This window comes from Perna viridis, chromosome 5, assembly GCF_037379345.1.
Source record: "Perna viridis isolate PV_CMFRI_1.1 ecotype Kerala chromosome 5, ASM3737934v1, whole genome shotgun sequence".
NCBI lineage: Eukaryota > Metazoa > Mollusca > Bivalvia > Mytilida > Mytilidae > Perna > Perna viridis.
Window position 1 is genome coordinate 11,434,179 of NC_142449.1, and position 19,838 is coordinate 11,454,016.

Consider the following 19,838-nt stretch of genomic DNA (forward strand, 5'->3'; position numbering starts at 1 on the left):
TACAAAATATTAGACGATACCAATCCGATTTCCTGAAATTATTAATTTTAAAGAAAATTCATATAATTTTAGGTACAGAATAAGAATAAGAATATCTTTATTCCTAATCAAGGACCCTCACGGATTTTAGTCCTTAATGGCAATTACTAAATTTCAATAATCACAAGACAGTTGTATACGTGTATATCCAAGGATAGTTTAAGCATGAATTATATTAATGCCATAAATGTAATCATAATGTATAATGTTTTAATATAAAAATTGAGATTTCAGATTTCGAAGGTTAAAACATTTATCAAGGAATAGCCCAAGTTTATAGATAATAGCTATATCTCCATTGCTTAGTAGCCATTTTAATTTACATATATTATCCATGTCTTTAAAATTTTTGCATATGTTTATTAACAAATGAGTAGAATTCTTTACGTAATTCATAGTAAAAATTCTTTACGTAATTCATAGTAAAAAGGACATTCTGTTAAAAAGTGAGTTTCATCCTCAACTTTACTGTAAGTGAGTACATCTTGCAAAATCTAAGTGATCTTTCTATGTAGATTCTGCTATATCTATCAGCTTCAATTTTTAGGTTATGTGCTCATACTCTAAATTTGCACATTCCTTGTCTTATTTCAGTGCTATTTATTTCAAGATATTTTTTTGAAATAGTAATATATTATATATGTATATATCTCAGCCCAAAACTACCACAAGTTCATGAGTTGATCCTATAATTAAAATGAACAAAATTTGTGCTTAAATGCTGTTTTAACAATTTTTTTCTATTACAAATTATGGCCGTGGATGGTAAAATGAAAAAAAAAACGCGTTTTAAACAGCATTTACGAGCGTGGATAGTGAAATGTTTAAAAACGATCAAACAGCATTTTAGTACAATATTTGCCCATTTAATGGGTCTAACTCATGAACTCAAGACCTTGTGAGAACTACCAGGTATGACAGGGATAAGAGTTCAGCTATGAGGCATCGAGACTTTGGAATTCCTTATCAAACCATCTAAGGGACTTACAAATTTGGCATTTTCAAAAGTATATTTCCTCATGGTTTTTTCAGCGTATCTATTCATGTAGTGCTTGTCAACTATCACCACCTTTGCCATATGTATACACTTATATTCTGTAATTTGCTTTTACTCATACTGCAATTGTTTAACTTGATGTGCATTAACTGTTAAGTCATTTGCTTTCCAATTATCAAAAAGCTCGTGAGATCTTCAATATATATTATTCTGTATGTATATAAGGAGAATTGATATGGTAAATATGTCAAAGGGACAACCCCGCCAGAATGAAAAATGTCAGATCAAGACCATCCATTGGCCTTCAATGAACGACGATGAAACCATCACACCACTGGACAGGCTGCAGATGGACCCAAAACAACATTATACGCATGCAGGTACAGCGATATTCAGTTTCCTCTATATATTCTCCAACGACACAAAAGTAAACTGGAAGTGAAAACGAAACAAGACATACAGAGGCTAGAATTAAATTCCTGACTTGGGATAGGCGCAAAAAATGTGGCGGAGTTATATATGTATACTTATGTATGCAAGTTTATGCGGCATGAGATAACTCCCTGAAGAATGTGTTTGCAATATTGATATGATTGATATCACTGGGGCGATGCCATTGCTGGTGGACCATATACATGTTGCTCATTTACTTTTGTTACTTTGTATGTATTATTTTAGTTACTTTATGTTCTTTGTTGTGCATGTCTGTTTTCCATGTCTTGTCTTTTCCCCTGGATTACATTCTTTGGTTTCCTCTAGAATATTGGTTCCTTGATTACTCTTTAGCAATATTCAACCAGAAGGGCTTTAATATATTTATTACTTCCACTTTCAAATAATATAAATTTCATGAAAATGACATGTTGAATAGTGGGAATAAACCCCTGAGCCTCAACTGCACTGCCTAATTCAGTATAGAATAAAGCTGAACATATTTTCATTTTTGAATAGTTCTGTCGTTAGAGTACGCGTTCGGGACATAATTAGAGCTTTAGTATAACCCAAGGTAATGGCACTAAAAATAGAATTAGGTGATTACCTGACAAGCTAAAACGGGTACATGTCCTCTAACTTGATTCGCCAGATCGCCGCGTCCGGTGTATATCCAACCAATCAGAATGCAAATAATTAAAGTTCTTTTTTTGTTGTCATCCAGGTAGAGTGACAATCGTGTACCTATTAAATCAATGCCCGCTAATATTATGAGAAATCGATCAAAGTTCCAACGGTAGCTGTCTTAACAGCAAATGCACACTTCATTGGATACACATGCATATAATATTACGAGAAGAGTCAGCTGGAACTCACGAATCGATCAGGAAAAACTATGAATGGGGTTCAAACATTTCTCGGCGATCTGGGACTTTGCCAGTATTATGACATGTTTGTCATCAAAGGTTTCGATTCTGAGAATGATTTAGCTTACCTGGATGCAAAGGATTTAGATGCAATGTACATTACAGATACTGACCATAGAAAACAAATTCTGGATGCAGGTAACACACTGGGTCACTGCAATACTACATTAATGTCAATGTTAGATTTGTATGTTTGGACTTGTGAGAACAAGCACAATACATGCAGGTATATTCAACAGTCCAGTAATGCTAAGTTCAAGATTGGCTCACAAGCTATTTTATGACATTGTGTCATCCTTATTAGAGAATGGAGGAACAAAATTCCAAACTCCTACCTTAATTGTATCCAAATTTAGGAGTTAAATTGTCAGTATAGTTCCTATAGTTGTATGGAGTCTCTCAACCTTACATGGTTTAATATGTAACTCTTTATTTTGTTTTTCTTGTTTGTCTTAATTTAGTGATATCAAATATTTTTATGATAGATATCTTGTCTATAGCTCATGGAAAATGAGCCTACATGTTCCCTGTGAAGATACCAAATACATGTAGCATATAATACATATTATGTCATTGTCAATCTATGATAGAAATATATACATCTAATTGTTAACATGTTGCAGTTGGTGATTTCCAAGTAAGTGATCAGTTCAAAGTACATGAATGGTTGAAGCAGAATGGGTTAGACCATTACTACCCCAGTTTCATAGAAGGAGATTATACTAGTCTTGGTGAGATAGAAAGACTTAATTTACCAGATGAAGAAGTATATGATGAATTGGAGATTACATTACCTGGACATAAAAGGAGACTGGAGAGAGCAGGTATATTTATCAAGCTTGTAGAGGTTATTTCTTATAAAACAAATAAATACATTTGTACCCTCTAATAACTTATTATCAAGTTATACTTTGAACAATAAATAAAGTATTATATACAGTTCATTCAATGGCTGTATTGAATCAATTTGTAAACCAAATGTCTAATGTACCTACCATACCATGTTTTGTATTTGTATATACACATGTACATGTATGTAAATCCATATTATGCTTGGTTTAAGGAAGTAAAATATCCATGCTGACTGTCCTACATATTACACTTATAAATTGTACTTCATATTTACAACCTCAACTTACTGGTAATTCCAGAATTCCTTATGGGTTTTCTTCATTGACCCCAATTTGAATCTTTCAACAATGAAAGTTTCAAAATTCAGCAATTTAAGTACATATTAATTAATGATTTCTTTTGAAAGAGTTCAATTTTACATCCAGATTTGGTATAAAAATAGGAGAAATTAATATATGATAGCAAGTACTGTACTTGACCCAATTAATTTAAAATTCTCATTTTTTTTATATTCTTGATTAGCTGCTTCAAAACATAAGTAGTCTTCACTAGTATATGAACAGAAAGTTCTGAAAACATATAATTAGTCTGCAATAGTATATGAACAGAAAGCTCTGCAAACATATTAGTCTGCAATAGTATATGAACAGAAAGTTCTGCAAACATATCTAGATCAATCATTAATAAAAATAAATTTTATTTCTTCTAGTGAACAGATTACAAAAACACCATCGCTCAGTATTGGCACCAAAAACGGAAATTCCAGTTGCCCTTGGCAGATGGGGAAAGCCAAAATGTTTAGTTGATGCCAAGTTTGATTTCCTTGTTTTAGATGCTACCATAATATCAACAAACACTCCGTCAAATTTTCATACACTCGGTAAGTAAAGAAGTTGCTTGTTAACAACAATTTATCTCCAAGTCCAAAGTGCTTCCTTATTTTAAATTTAAGCAAAATGCCCAACGTTTCGATTCACCTCAGATAACATTGATTACCATTATATGCCATTCTTACAAAGACCTTCATGAGGAGCAGGTAAATAGCAAATTATCTATTAAGACCAGAAATTTTTTGAACAACTCAATAAACAGGCGAAAATTTGATTTTTAGCAAGATGTACCAACCAGAACTAATGGTTGTCAATAAAAAAGGGGGATACAGATCCATTTTTTCCCGAATTGCTGGTGCCTAAGTTAATTTATTCATTAGGTATTGGTATAATGCATTTTCTTTATATAACAGAAGTATGACTTTTGTTCAGATTAACAAATCAGACAAAAATAATTGATGTTGAGGAAGTTGATCCATCTGTGCACAAAGTGCCTGTGCTCACATGTTATTTTGTAGCTTTTAATTCAATTTTATACATACACATGTAATTGGGTACAATTGCTTTTATGGACTACTTAATTCACTTTGCGTCAATTGGCAATTCAATTAGTTTGTGTTTTCCAGAATTTATGATAGATTCAGGCAGTGATGTAGTGACAGTGAGAGAAGAGGTATTACAGACACTTGACTTAGAACTACTTGGAACAATCCACAGTAAAGGAGTTCATGGCTCCAAAAGAACTAATTTGTATAAAGCAACTCTGAGGATTGGCACACAAGAGATGGAAATTGAAGTGAGTTATAGCCCTTGACTTAGTTTGATATAAAATGTCAGTATAAAACTCAGTACATATAGTACACAATTACTGGGTATTGTAAGCTTCATCCATTCTGATGGGAAATGATTAATCAAGAAACTTACAATGTAGGATATACATGTTTAAACCTAATTTTGCTCATTCTAATTACTTGGATTAAGGAAAACCTGTAATAATGAAATAATAAGCCATTAGTAGATTAAGAAATAAATCAAGGAAACTCAATTTTATCATTGTTTTACCACAGCCAGGCCATTTATGTTGCATTGTTTAACCCAGATATATCGAGGGGTTAAGTAATTACATAAATGACTTTTTCGATTCTAATAGGACTAGTTTTTTCATATTTTTGAAAAGACGCAGCCTATGTGTAGAATTGTTGGTCGTGTGTTTATCACTTTTTTACCATGGGTGTTGTCTAAAGAGCTTTGAAGCATGTTATATTAGACTTTCCATTTTCCATATGATTTAATACAACTAAGAGTAATCAAGGGATCCAAGGTTATAGCGGTAATCAAAAGAATGTAATCCAGGTACAAAAACCCGACATGGAAAACAGACATACACAACAAAGAACATAAAGTTACTAAAATCATACATACAAAGTAACAAAAGCAAATGAGCAACTCGGACTCCACTAAAAACTGGGAGCATGGACTAGGTGCACCGGTAGGGTAAGCGTCCTCTGATTTTCTAGAAACACCGGTCGAGTTGCTCATAAAAAGTCAAGTCCTGAGTAGACAAGCGAGGAGAGGAAAACTGACCCGTTGAATAAATCAGTTTTCATGGTGCAGATGGATACACCATAACGATCCACAAGTTCATGATGACGACCATTAAACTTCTGTAGTGATGACTTCAATCTTGTAACAACATAACCCTGTTCCAGAAGCCTCTAAAAACCGTGTAATCTCTTGATGATTTGGTTTTACAGCCTTTTTCATTTATTATGATTAATTTGAAGTATCATGAGCATATATCAAGTCAAACAAAAAATTCCTAACTGAATATTCTCAACTTGATTCTTTTTACAAACAGGTGATGGGTGAAACCTATGATTCCCTTGGAAGTCGTGTTGTAAGACATTTTCGGCATTACATAGATGGGTCAAGACATGTGTGGTTAAAGGGAAACTATATGGAATCTGACACAAACATTAGAGATGCTACCTCAAATCTAAAAGCTCTACCTCCAGTTACCATGGAGACCAGTGAATGTACTGTCACAAACTCATTCTTGCCTATTTCTAAAGCACCAGTCACAAACTCTTCATCTGAGTGTCTCAAACCAAAACCGATTCCAGCCAAAACTTTGTCCTGTGATATCATTGGCAGTGATGAAAGTAAACTTCCCACTCTGGTGAAGCAGGATACTATAGAGTTGCCCCTAGAACCATCTTGATACAGGTTCAGTGTAGTCATCATGCAAATCTGTGATAGTCATTTTCCATGTTAAAAAATAATTCAAACAATTCATTACCAGTATCTTTGTGTATACTCTAAGTCAGATATATAAATTAAAATATGTATCAATATTTTGTCACTGTTGTGTTAAGTCTTTAATGCAGTGTTTATTTGTGTTTTGTCATATTTACATGTTTATTGTTGATTAACCTATCAGATTTTGGAAGGCTATGTTATCAAAGGTTATATTTTCAGATTTTTGCAATAATGACCAAAAAGACATGGGGCCACTTAATTGTACATTTATGTTAATAGCATAATTTTCTCCCAACAAAGGCTGCAACAGGAATTTGATGTATGCATTTTTCATTCAATGTTAAAATACATAACAGAATTTAAATTTTATTCCTGCTCTCCATGTCCTTTGATCATGGTGATCTGAATTTGTACTGTTTTGGTTAATTCATTAATGCTTTGTTTTCATGTATGATATATAACACTTGTTGATTGTTACTTTTAGAGTTTAAAAGGAAGAACTATATTAAGTTTAAAGCCAAAAAAAAATAAAAGTCTTTTTTTCCTGCTACGAGGTAGATAGGTAGGGAAATTATTTTATTTTTCTAAAACATTTTACATTGATTTAATTTGAAGGCAATCTAGACTTTAACAGTGATTGAGCCAAATTGGCCATAGAATATTTAGAGTTGACAGTAAAACTAGGGTAGATTGGGTAGCAGAAAATAGACATATTTTTTGCCTAAGTTTACTTGAGACATCTAATAAGGTAAGTCTCAGGGTAGTTGACCAACTGTCAGAGTTAAAAACAGTAGCTTGCCCGCCAGCCCGAGACTGGCTATTTTTCAGCAGGGCTTGCTAATTTTTGTAAAAATTTATATAGCCATATAGTAAATATATTGAAAAATTGTATTCAGGACTGGCTAGAATTTGAGTGAGTTTCCTACCTTGCAACCATTATTAAATCCCTCTAGATTTACTTTTCAGGGTACAGGGATGGATTCAGGATTTCAGCAAAGTAGTATTAAAAATGATAGGTATAGTTATTACATGTATGTTTTATTGGAAGAGAGGGATCATAATACATGTCACTTTTACATTTACTCATATTTCATTGATTTTTATATCTCAATTTAAAGATGAACCATTTTCCATATACAAGTTTATACATGTATTTCTGAGGTTGACACCAGTAACAAATAAACTTGATTTTTGTACACCCTGTAAGTTTGTATGACATTGGTATGCTGGGAACATAAAAGAAACCAACTTTTTACCTTTTTTTCAGTTATTTTAGATATTTTAAAGTACTTTTAACAGTTTTTATTTGTTATCATTGTTTATTAATGAATCAGGTAGTTGTGGAAGTTTTATTATTCATAAAGTATCATTTTTTGTAGTTTTTTATAGGGTTAAACCAGAAACTCATATTCCTATCAAAATGCTTCATTACATGGAAAAAAAATTCTAATACTTTAAAATGAATTATTTGTATTTAAAAATCATTTAATACAGTATTTTTGACAAACAATTAAAATTGACACCCACAAATTAGGTATCTTCACAGCAATGTAATTGATATTACAAAGCTATAGATGTATATGAAAATGTTGTCTTATGGTATATATTTTATTTATAGAATATTGTTGTGAATTATTGATCAAAATAATTACAATATTTTACTGCGTTTGAGATATTTTATATGACCTCCATGTAAACATTTGGTATGTTTGTTGCAGACACCATTGATATAAGTTGAGTCATTACTGCTCACTAATGTGAAATTGTCTCCCTTTATAACTTGCACTGTATGTGATTCTACTCTACGGGTCAAAAGTAATATCTGAGTTACTCATTCAATATCACATTTCTGTGTGTTTCCAATTAGGTGCTGTTTCATTTGTTAAATTCATCCAAAATGGCTGTCCATCCATCAATATTTTGTATGATATGTGCAACAATTAAGGATTTATATATTATTAGTTGATTTTGACTGAATGACACTTCAGGGGTTCAAATATGCTTTGGTCCTGGACTTTTTTTGCAGCCTAAATGAAAGGTCCTCTAATAAGAGTAAACATTGGTATGTTAGGTCCTGGACCCAGGTAAATAATATTTCAGAGGTCCGACATCAGATGTTGAAGGTCCCAGACTTTAGACTAGTGCATCAGACGTTGAGGGTCCCAGACCTTAGACTAGTGCATCAGACATTGAAGGTCCCAGACCTTAGACTAGTGCATCAGACATTGAATGTCCCATACCTGAGACAATTGCATCAGACGTTGAGGGTCCCAGACCTTAGACTAGTGCATTAGACATTGAAGGTCCCAGACTTTAGACTAGTGCATCAGACGTTGAAGGTCCTAGACCTTAGATAAGTGCATCAGACATTGAAGGTCCCCGACTTTAGACTTTTGCATCAGACATTGAAGGTCCCAGTGCAACAGATGTTGAAGGTCCCAGACTTTAGACCAGTGCATCAGACGTTGAAGGTCAAAGACTTTAGACAAGTGCATCAGACATTGAGGGTCCCAGACCTTAGACCAGTGTTTATATGAACACTGGTATTTTCTGACCTTCTTGTCCAAATTTTCCTGGTTAATGCTTTTTATAATGAGTAAATGAGATATATGACTGAATTACCATGACCTGATGAATTTAAATATGGTCAATAGAGAAGATTTGAATTTTTCTATCAGACATAAGATTTCAGTTCATGTGTACCTACATCCAGTTAACTACCTAAAACAATTCACCAGGTAATGGTAATTAAACCTCTTATCACCTGAAGTTAACTATCTTGCACACTATTATTGGACTTTACTGGGAGATATGCAATTCATGTGCCAATACATATCTATTAAAAAAATCAAACGCATGTCATTTTCAAATAGAGGCAAAAACAACTACATATAATTTGGTTTTAGTGTCATGATATATGAATATTAAAAACATAGTCAACATCACACAAAATTAACACTGTAACATTGCATTAAACTGAGTCTCCATCTACAAGTGATCATTGTGATATCTAATTTTATGCTGGCTATACAAATTTCTGTATATCTCATAATGATCGTAAATACCATAGTGAGACAATGAAGCATTTATATTAATATATAAATGTTTTTTTTACACTGGTATTTTGTATTTTAGAAGAGGAATTCAAAAGAATTTAACACAAGCGAGAACTGTCAGGCACCAAAGGGAATGATTTTGGTTCTCAAAAGAGCACTTTGCCAAGTCATTGTGACCTGTAAAATCTACCAAAGGGTGTTAGAAATTTCATAGTCTTGCATTTTTTTGACAGCTTTAAGTCTTTTCCCACTCTTAAATTGATCTGTGATAAAAACGGCAATTCTAAACACCATACTTGCTGCTGTGCTTTAGAAAAGGAACAAAAAAATGTTCTAATTGAAAAGGGATTTTTAAGATACAAATGATATGCCATGACACATAAAACCTTGACTAATTACAGAAAAGTTAAATCACTTTGGAACAAAAAATTGGATATTCTCTCAAAGTATACAGTCTTTGAGATAATAATACCAGGTAACTACTCTACTAGTAAAGTTTATAGTGTGTTCTCAAGATATGGTGGAGCATGTGAAACACCAAACTTTTAGAGTGTTATTCAATAACTCGAGAAAGTCAAATTAATGTTTCACCAAAAAGCAATCAAACTTTCAAACAATTAAAACTAGCAACTGTGTGAAGTTTGAAGTATATCAGGTATTTTTAAGATATGGCGCAAAATGTAAAAGCTTACGCATCCGCCTTCCTCCACCTGTTTTAAACAGTCTCAACTCTGAAACTAAAAATGTACACAGACCTGAAGTTTGGTTGTACAAAGTGGATTTTTTAAACTATAAAACAATTGGATATCAAACCTGTAACAGTGTACCTTTTAACACAACCAGGGGGAAACTTCTTAGATCTTCATCTATAGTTAGAAGATACAAAACTTTTCCAGTATATCATGTTGAACAAAAATCTGAGCCAAGCACTCATAATGAGTAGAATTCAAAACCTTTCCATATCTGGTGTGTAACAAAATTAAGTGCTTGATAAGTTTTGAAAGTTTTATTCATACAAAAAAATACCGGTAGTAAGACTTTTAGCTCCATTGTCTCAAGTATCAGAAGATACCATATAATACCTCGTTTTAGTAACAGTCAAATTTATTACTATTTGGATGACATGATCAAAGAATAAGAATACCTACAGAATGTTCCCATTTCTCAGTGTTATCAACTTCAATAGCATAACAATCTTGCACAAAATAATATCATCAAAAACATTTGTATAACAATTTCAAATCACTGACTTTATCATGTCTTTATAACCTTGGTTCCCTTGATTATTCTTATATATAATAAATCCCAAACTATCCATGGTACTTTACACAATATAAATAAAACAATAATTCAACGCACATATTAGGAAAATACTGTAGCAAAATTCAGTGTAATTGTTCTGATTTTAGTAAGAAAAGCATTGTAATATTAAAATCAATTTATCATCAGAAATGGTGCAAAAACAATAAGTCCCCAAACTTCATTTGGACATTTTAAATATTGGCACAATTTAAGCTTCAAAAGGATTTCAGGACAGAAAAGGAATTCCCAAGACAACTGAGACTGCCTAGTATATCAAAGTCAGTAACTTGAAAAATTATATGTTGCCCTGTCATTGAGAGAGTTATCAAAGCTTAAAATCTGACACAAGTCATAACAATATAAACACTATACATAAAACATGAAGATATCAGTAAAATGTATGCCAGGGACTAATAAAATGGGCCAATGTGAAATGAAATCCCACTGAAAACTGGAGCTGTGGTAACCTCACCATTTAATCACAGTTATACATTTACATTAATGGTATTATCTCCCCTTAGAAATGCTGACCTGGAGTTACATGCATTCAACATGGGCTACATTACAACAGTAAAAAGTGACACCCAAAATCATTTAAAAAGAACTTAAGACAAATTGCATTTTATTTTCAATTGGAATTATTCCTAGGATATTTCACCATGCATTAGTCCTAAAGCAATATACAAAGTAAAAATATATGAATACATACAAATTGGTATTGATTTCTAGGAATGACAAGCTGCCTTATCAAATGAAACAAACTATGTGTCATGAATGAGCAAACAATACACAAAAACACTGCTCCTAATGTAACAAAAATAAAAAAAACAGCTGTATATAATAAAGAATTGTTAGCCCCAGAAAAAATCCATACAACTTAGAACATTTATACAACCACTTACAGTACCAAGGAATCTGAGTCTACTTGATTAATAGGGAGCTTTATAGAACTATTTTAAAACAGAAAGTTGTAATTTTCCATTGAAATGAACTTAAAACAGAAAAAGACACACCAATTAGTAAAAAAGTCTTACCACTTCTATGGTAACCAATTCTCGTTAGAACAGGGAGACATGGAGGTAGAAAAGGGGGATAATTAGCAACTTGAAAGATAATTTTTTGACTGTAATGAATTTAACTTTTATCTATGAAAAGGGAGTAACTAAGTGGCATAGAGAGAATAAAGATCATTCTACTGAAATATACTTTAACTTGATTTAGAAGTGAAATAACAAGTAAGATTACATCATCATTGTAAGCAGTAAACAATATTTCTAGTCAGCAAGGATTGTAATCTGAAATTGCACAGGAAAATACATACATATTTTAAAATTATACTTACAAATTTCAACTATATATACACATAAACATTTAAAATGTTGCAATACTTATTTTGTACATTAACAATATATATATTTTTGATATACAAGTGTTAACAATTAACATTCATTTTGACCACATAAACACTAATATAAAATATTTAGATGAGATCAAAAGCCACACATGTGCACATTTGTATATACATGTGCACAATCAACTGTGCCTGAGGCATCCAAACAATCATACATGTTAACCCTTCCTCTTGAGGAGTGAGACTCCCTCTGAGAAAGTCTCCCATATGGGAGACACAAATCTCCCTCTACCACAAATTTCTCTCACCCTAAATCTCCCTCCCAGCAGAAATATTGCACAAATTATGTTCTAAAAGGCTTATTAAATCGGTATAAATACAATCTTTCTGTAACATAATAATCATTGAGAAACAACAAATAATTAATCCTTTTGTTATATAAATTACTCAAATTTTGATTGGAAACCCTTAGTAGATTTAAAAGATCATCATAGATTTTATTTATTTGACTTTTCTTTGTACTTTGATTTCTAGCAAAATTTTCCTTCTATTCCGTGATGAAAAAGGTTATCAAACTAAATCTCACTATTAGAATAGCTGAAAAGAGGGATATCTCCCTTTTTGAACATTCAAAAGGTTAACAGGTACGATGAAATGTTTACATCATCTTTTTCATCTTAACTATAACTATGCTCCAGTGGTCCTTTTCACAAAAAATCGTAAAAGTAAAATTAGTCGTAAGTTATGACATCACAATACTTTGATTTACTATGACATCATAACTTACGACTAATTTTACACTTACGATTTTTTGTGAAAAGGACCACAGGATATATGTATTTAGACAGCATGTAAATTGTTGGACTATGCCGGAAACATCAATGGTTAGAAGCTGAACTAGTGAAGCATTCAATATCATATACACACTGATAATAGGTACTCACATTATATATCAAAATATAATGATCAATAGCTACATGAGAAAGAAGAATGTGATCAGATATTAACCACAATATTTTTAGTATCTTAATTTGTAGTCCCTATTTTTCAATTATAAAAAAAATATTGTTGAAAAAGACTGAGTATGACAGTAATTTTCACATGATTATGGTAGACATTATAAAGTATCTGTAAATACACCAATAAAATAAGCAATTGTCAATGATTATTTACAGTACCATGCATTGTAAAACTGATCAAAATAAACCTTGAAAATCCCACGTGTTGCATGTTATTTTGTTACAATGGGACATATAATCAGCCACATCCCATTCTTTTTAGGATCTGAAATATGATAGGCTCAATATTGTTGAAGGAATGATAACTCAGAAATGATTGTTGGACCACTGATACCAGGTTAGATCAGGTGTTTGAGAACGTCTGGCATATCCAAGTCTGTCGAGATGTCACCCACAATAATATGGCCATGCACCGGCAACAAAGTCATTACTTGTATACAAATAGTTACATCCCTCATAAACAAAGCCTATAGAATTTTGATTGAAAAATGAAAATGATGAGTTATTAAAAACTGGTCTGTAAAGATATATATGAACAATGTACTGATACATTACTGGTATAGTTTTTATTAGTCAAATACAAGATCTTAATGGATTAGTCAATTTCATTCTAACTATGTATAAGCTCTGATTTAATTTATCACTTATTTGATGAAAGAACATGTATTTATAATATTAGGCAAAACTTTGGATTTTAAGTAATAAGTAATAGCACTATTTCTGTATATTATATACACAAATCTATAACAATCTGCAAGCAACCTGAAATGTCTTTCTTCTGAAAGAAAAGGCTTTCTAAGCTTTCTTTTAACAACCATCAATACTCAGCATGTCTCTAAACAGACAAGTTCTATCACCAACAAGGATATACATTTTATAATTCAAAAACAGTCAAGAACATTATTATTTTAATTTAATTTAAAAAAAAATTGTGCTACAAAAACACTATTTTCACCTAATAAAAATTCATCAATGGTATGTAAAGTATGTGTTGGATATTCCTTAATCTGATGTAACAGAAAATATGGTTTTAAAAAACATAAATACTTGAGATGAAAGGTATTATAATTATTTTTATTAATAAATAGCTATAAAAAAAAAGTGGAATCAGAAAACAAAAAACTTTCCTATATGTCTTGGGGTTGGAACAGTTTATTCAGAAGAACAAGGCAAATCAGAGAATCAGAAGTACATAACCATTAAAATAAATAAACGAAAATCCACGAAAACTTATCCCCATGAAATCAGTTTCAAAGACAAAACTATGAAATTTTATCTCCACAAAAATAAATGATTATACAGTTAGTTCAATTAAAAACTCAGTAAGGAGCCATTGATGATTCAACTTCATTTTCATTAAGATAGATCAGTTACTATTATGTGATATGGCATTTAACATAAAACATAATAAGCCCTTCATAAAAAGAACATCAATATATAAAAAAAAAATTTTTAAAAACAAGATATAATTGTCCTTATTAACTGTTGAATTTAAATACATCTATAAAATTGAAAGCATCTCCAATATGAAGCAAAAAAATAATGAGTTATTTGGTTAGGAATCTCTAACTCTAAAGGTTTAAATTTCTAAAAGTCAAAATTTGCTTTATAAAAATAAATCAGTGAAGTTTTTAATTATCATTTCACTATGTATAAACTAAAAATTGAATAAATTGAAACAAGCAAGTTAAATAACCAATGCAATCAACACAATAAAAACAGGCTTTTTTTTATTAACAAACAAGTATCATAATAATAAAACTAACAGATCATAACATAATATATACTCTAAACATCTGACAAACAAAAAGTAAAAAAAATATCAATGTGGAAAACATTTAAACTAACAGAACAATGGACTTCTAAAAACAAAATCTTACTATAACATGTATTAGGCCAAAAAAATAATATGTCTGTTACCTGTTAACATACCTACCCTATTTTTTTCTGCCCACACTGAACAATTAATGACAATAATGGTTAAAGCACATTTAAAGTCTTGATTATTTCCCAATTATCTCAATGTAAAACATTTTTGAAAAATAAAATAATTTCCCTACCTTCCTACCCAGCTAGTATCAGGAAACAAGAGTATTATTTTTTGGCCTTAAATAAATACTTGTTCTCTATTTTATGAAGCACCAACAATATTAGCAATTACAATTTACTTCTGTACAAAATAGCTGCCATTATGAAACCTAGTTGCGTAGGCACTGAATCACACAGTGTCTTTAGGTTTTGATGCAAGTAAGAGTTCTTTGACACGTTCTGCTGTTGGCCCCCATCGTGCATAACCAGCATCATTTTGTAAAAATATAACCAATGTCCCATGTGCAGATTTCATATTCACTTCATCCCTGAAATAAAATAAATTTCATTTAATCATTGTAAAATCTAGCATTATTTATTATTAATATAGTATTGCGTTTTACTATAATGGACCAGAAATACATTGTATGTCCAAGGTCTGAAACAATGGCCTGAGGAAGACTGCAATTGTCTAAAGCTATATAAAAGGTCCGTCATGGGAAAATGTGGCCTAGGATAATTACAGTCTTCCTTAAGTCATATTTAACAAAGTCATAATGGACCAGTTAACCCTATAATGGACTAACAAGTAAAATTATGCACAGTATGTTGTTATATCAACCCTGCAAATATATCCATAATGTAACCAACTGGTTAATAATATAGTATTAATGTATGTCCTTTTCCATATTGGCCCTGTAACATGCCTGAGGTATTAATAATGGCCAAGGATGACTGTAATGGATTTAGGCAATTTACATATTACAGGACCAATTTGGAAAAGGCCATGCATTGATACTTTTATTGACCAACTGTATTTTAGGACATAGTCAGAATATATCATCAATACATATGATTTCACATTAATTAAAAATAAGTTCATATCTTGATGAATCAAATATTTATGAAAATAAATCATGAAGGTTTTGTTGTCTTTTCCAATAACCTCCCCCCCCCAAAAAAAAATCGTAAATTTATAGACAAGTACAAGATTAAACATACCTAATAATTTATATGGAGAAATTGTGATCACCAAAAATGAATATTCATGAGCTTATTAATCATGTGACCAGTCTCCCGATACCTGACATCTCAAAAACCATGACTTTTCAGATATCCATTATTTAAGGAATATTTGGGTTGTTTCCGTCATTTTTCTTAGGTTTATTGATACTGTCCTAGTATGTGACCCGGGAAATTTAAAAAGAAAAAAAAAAACAAAAAATTTTGCCATTTTTTAAAGTAAAAACTGTGTGCTTAAGTGCATTTTGATCTGGAATCAAGCTATTTTCAAATGCTGTGGGAACTTTTTGACAGAGCACACAAAGTAGGTGAGTAAAAAGAGAAAAGAAATGTACTTTAAATATTAATTTCAACACCTAGATTCATGCAAAACAATGAGATTTGACTGAACATTTCGTCTTTGAAATTCACTAAAACACGAAAGTCACCTTTTTTCTTTAGCATTTCTGTATAGAAAAGTGTGTGCTCCCACTTCAAGATTTCATTTTTGTTGCCTTTTCCCATAATACCCACCCCCAAAATCGTAAATTTAAAGCTCAAGATAAAACATACCTAATAACTCAAAATACTTAGTCCCAGTACCATCTTTCAGCAACTTTAAATTTCCTAATCTAATTAATTGAATTATTAGTCACTCTTAATTAAAGTTGTCACTTATTTTAAGAAATGTACACCATTTTGATTTAGTTCATAATGGTCCCATATTGATGCCCTGTTTTTGAAATTCGCAATGCATGGCTGTAGGAATTTCTGGTTCGTAATGACCAGTTGTCGAAATTTTCGCTTCATAAAGGATGGGCATTTCTATACATATTGTAGTAAGTTGGTCAATAATGGTCAGTTACATTGTTCATGAGTGAACACATAACACCAGAAAGTGATTCTGCAATCCTTTCAATGATAAATGATGACCTTTAAAGTAATTTAAATTTTTTTTCTGTCCTTTAGTTGCATTACAAAAGTCACCTTACAACAAGGAGAGATAAACATGGTTCCCTGCTTTTTCTTCTTATTTGATTTTATCAATGATCCAAGGAAGTCAGCATGCAAAATATCATAAAATTAGGTTCAATGAAGCTTATGGAATGTGTTCATTCCATTAATTTTTCAGCTTATGTCAAACAGTACCAGTATTGTGTACATGAACTTATGAAACTTTAATTAGATGATTTACAGGAGATCTCAGTTGAAGAGTTCACTTCAGTTTATTGTGAGTACTAAAAACTTACTTAGAACAAAGGTGTTGGAAGCCTTGTCTGTATTCATGATCATAGGCCGGCAAGGTTACCTGTTTTCTTTTGAATCTGAAAAAAGAAAAAATTATGAGTAAGCATTTTTTTTTTAGAAATAAAGATATAACCAGGTTTTAACAAATGTTCAGAAAAACTAGCTCTTTATGTACCATATGGAAATTTCAAAATTCTCAATATCCATCCTTAAAATAACAGCTTCCTTTTTCAATAAAAATAAACATTTCATTGTGTATTTGTTAATGCATTTATCAATAGTCAGTAATTTTTTTATTGGATCACTACACAATCCCAAATGAATGGCCATTTAAATGCTAATAAAATATCTTGTTTAAGTGAACCAATATCCCTCAGTAAAGGCACTGATTAAATACAACAACAAAGCATTATCATAATCAAGTTGTCTTTCATTTTGATATTTTTTTATCTACCTGCTAGATTCGAGCCTAATTAAGGCTTCAATGGGAGGATCTCTCCATTCTGGTATAAATACAATAAATGATAAAGGCTCATTGGATTCTGACAATAAATACTGAAAAAAAATAGAAAGCAAAATAAGAATAAAATGTAGGCTATGTAAGTAAAATATCAATTTCTAAAACAGCCAATTGATCACTACATTTATAGAGGACAAAGTCCTCATAACAGTAATCAATATGAATTTAAGATGCACCGAGAGCCGGATTTCAGTCCAACATCTTGTGGAACTCCTTTGGATTTCTGGTTTTAGCATGGCTGAATGGCCAAATAATTTTGAATGAGAACCAGTTATGATAGTTTGTATCTTCTTCATGAAAACAAATTGCCCATAGACAGGTTGTTTCAAATCTATTAGCACCTAGGATATCACTGAACTTATGATAAAGCCTCTCTAGCTTAAAATTTCAACTGATTATGGGATAAACCTGTCTCATATTATTCAATGCAATGTTATCTTTTATTTTAAAAACAAACACAGTAAGACAACTGGAATACAACTCTATAATATTCAAAAGAGATTATGAAATTGCTTTACCAGGCTAAAATAGGTTTCTTTTTAGAATTCCACCTACTGAATGCACTATCAAGTCACAATAAGCTGTTTTTCACCTTATAATAAAAGTTTCTTGGTTTGCTCACAGAAAACTACCTACTCTCAACACTTTATTGCATTTATTTTCAAGTTTGAGCGCATTTCTTTTAAATAAGGTCCTTCTGGGCCTTTTTTCTGGAACAAATCATCCTCATACCAACCTAACCATATCAAAAGTCAAAAGACATAATACAGAAAAAAACAACATATCATGAATACCGGTAACCCCACATATATAAGAAACAGTATATCTCACTCTGATGGAGCATACTACTAAATGAAATTTTCACAAACACTCAAGTAAATCTCCTTGAAAATTCTAGTATTGTGTGTTTATATCATATACAATGGATAACAGTTATGTTATACCTCAAAATGATCAACCATTGCTTCCATTAATTCTTCACAGAAAGGAGGATTAGCTTCAAATGATCCACTAACAGGTTGGAATTCTAATATTGATCTACAATACAGAAATGATGAAATAAGAATAATTAGTTAATTCATAATTGAGTTTAGAAATAATTAATGACAATAAGGAAATTAATATAAACAACACAAAAGTCGATCCTCGATATGTCAAACTTGGATTAGTCGAAATCTCGGATATCTCGAATCCCACCAAAACTCCCCTTACTCCAATACAATTTTACCTTGAATGACTTGAACTTGGATGAATTGAAACCATGGACAAATCAAAGTAATCAATCAGTCCCCTAAACAGGACCTCGAGGTTAATTAACCCTGATGTCTCAAAGTAAACTTATTAGTAAGAAAACTGATTGCTGATTACAAACCATGATCGAAGCATGTTTAACGATGATTAGCATGGCTTTTGAAACTAATTTGTTGACACTCTTTATGGCTTGCCTTGTGTATTTAATTAATTTAAAATTTTGCCTGTAGTGAAAAGAAATGAATTTTATAAATTACATGTTGGAATTCACACTAACGGTGATGTTGTATATTTTGAAAAAAAAATTTAAAAATACAGAAAAATTGTAATGGTATTTAACTAAACATCAAAAAGATGATAGTAAGTGTATTTCAACGACTACATTTGTTTTGCTAAATTTGAAATTTTATCGTAGTAATGTTGAGCACATGGTTTGATGATGCTCCTTGTTGAGAGTCATACAAAGCATCATGTTATGAACTAATGACGTTTTTGATGTAGGAAACATGAAAAAGGGAATTTCACTAAAACACCTGGTGCCTTACTGAATTTCAAACATGACATACAACATACAAAAAAAAATCACTTTCCGATATGAAACGCAAGACATTTTGAAGTGCCGTGTAAGATGAAGTACATGTATGTGTACATCAAATGATGTAAACGCAGAAACAATCATCGAACAAACTACTAGTATTTCCGGCTTATCCTCGACCTCTGATTACT

General features: G+C 31.4%; 2 protein-coding genes across 5 annotated transcripts in view; one reads left to right on the forward strand and one right to left on the reverse strand.

The window, feature by feature from the left end:
• Nucleotides 1-2,180: 2,180 nt before the first annotated feature.
• Nucleotides 2,181-8,001, forward strand: LOC148616023 (uncharacterized). The gene is made up of 5 exons (XM_088582648.1): nt 2,181-2,532; nt 3,018-3,218; nt 3,956-4,126; nt 4,703-4,872; nt 5,935-8,001. The coding sequence occupies exons 1-5, from the start codon at nt 2,364-2,366 to the stop codon at nt 6,295-6,297; spliced, it is 1,074 nt and encodes a 357-aa protein (XP_088438774.1). The 5' UTR covers nt 2,181-2,363; the 3' UTR covers nt 6,298-8,001.
• A 3,887-nt stretch (nt 8,002-11,888) lies between these two features.
• LOC148616024 (mRNA (2'-O-methyladenosine-N(6)-)-methyltransferase-like) overlaps nt 11,889-19,838 on the reverse strand; it is a 46,348-nt gene continuing 38,398 nt past the window's right edge. For all 4 annotated transcript variants that reach the window (XM_088582650.1, XM_088582651.1, XM_088582649.1 and 1 more), the window contains exons 11-14: nt 18,806-18,899; nt 17,796-17,896; nt 17,344-17,418; nt 11,889-15,420 (exon numbers count right to left, since the gene is read on the reverse strand). In XM_088582650.1, coding sequence (XP_088438776.1) covers nt 15,282-15,420; nt 17,344-17,418; nt 17,796-17,896; nt 18,806-18,899 — 409 coding nt within the window. In that variant the 3' untranslated portion in view covers nt 11,889-15,281. The remainder of the gene's footprint in view (nt 15,421-17,343; nt 17,419-17,795; nt 17,897-18,805; nt 18,900-19,838) is intronic.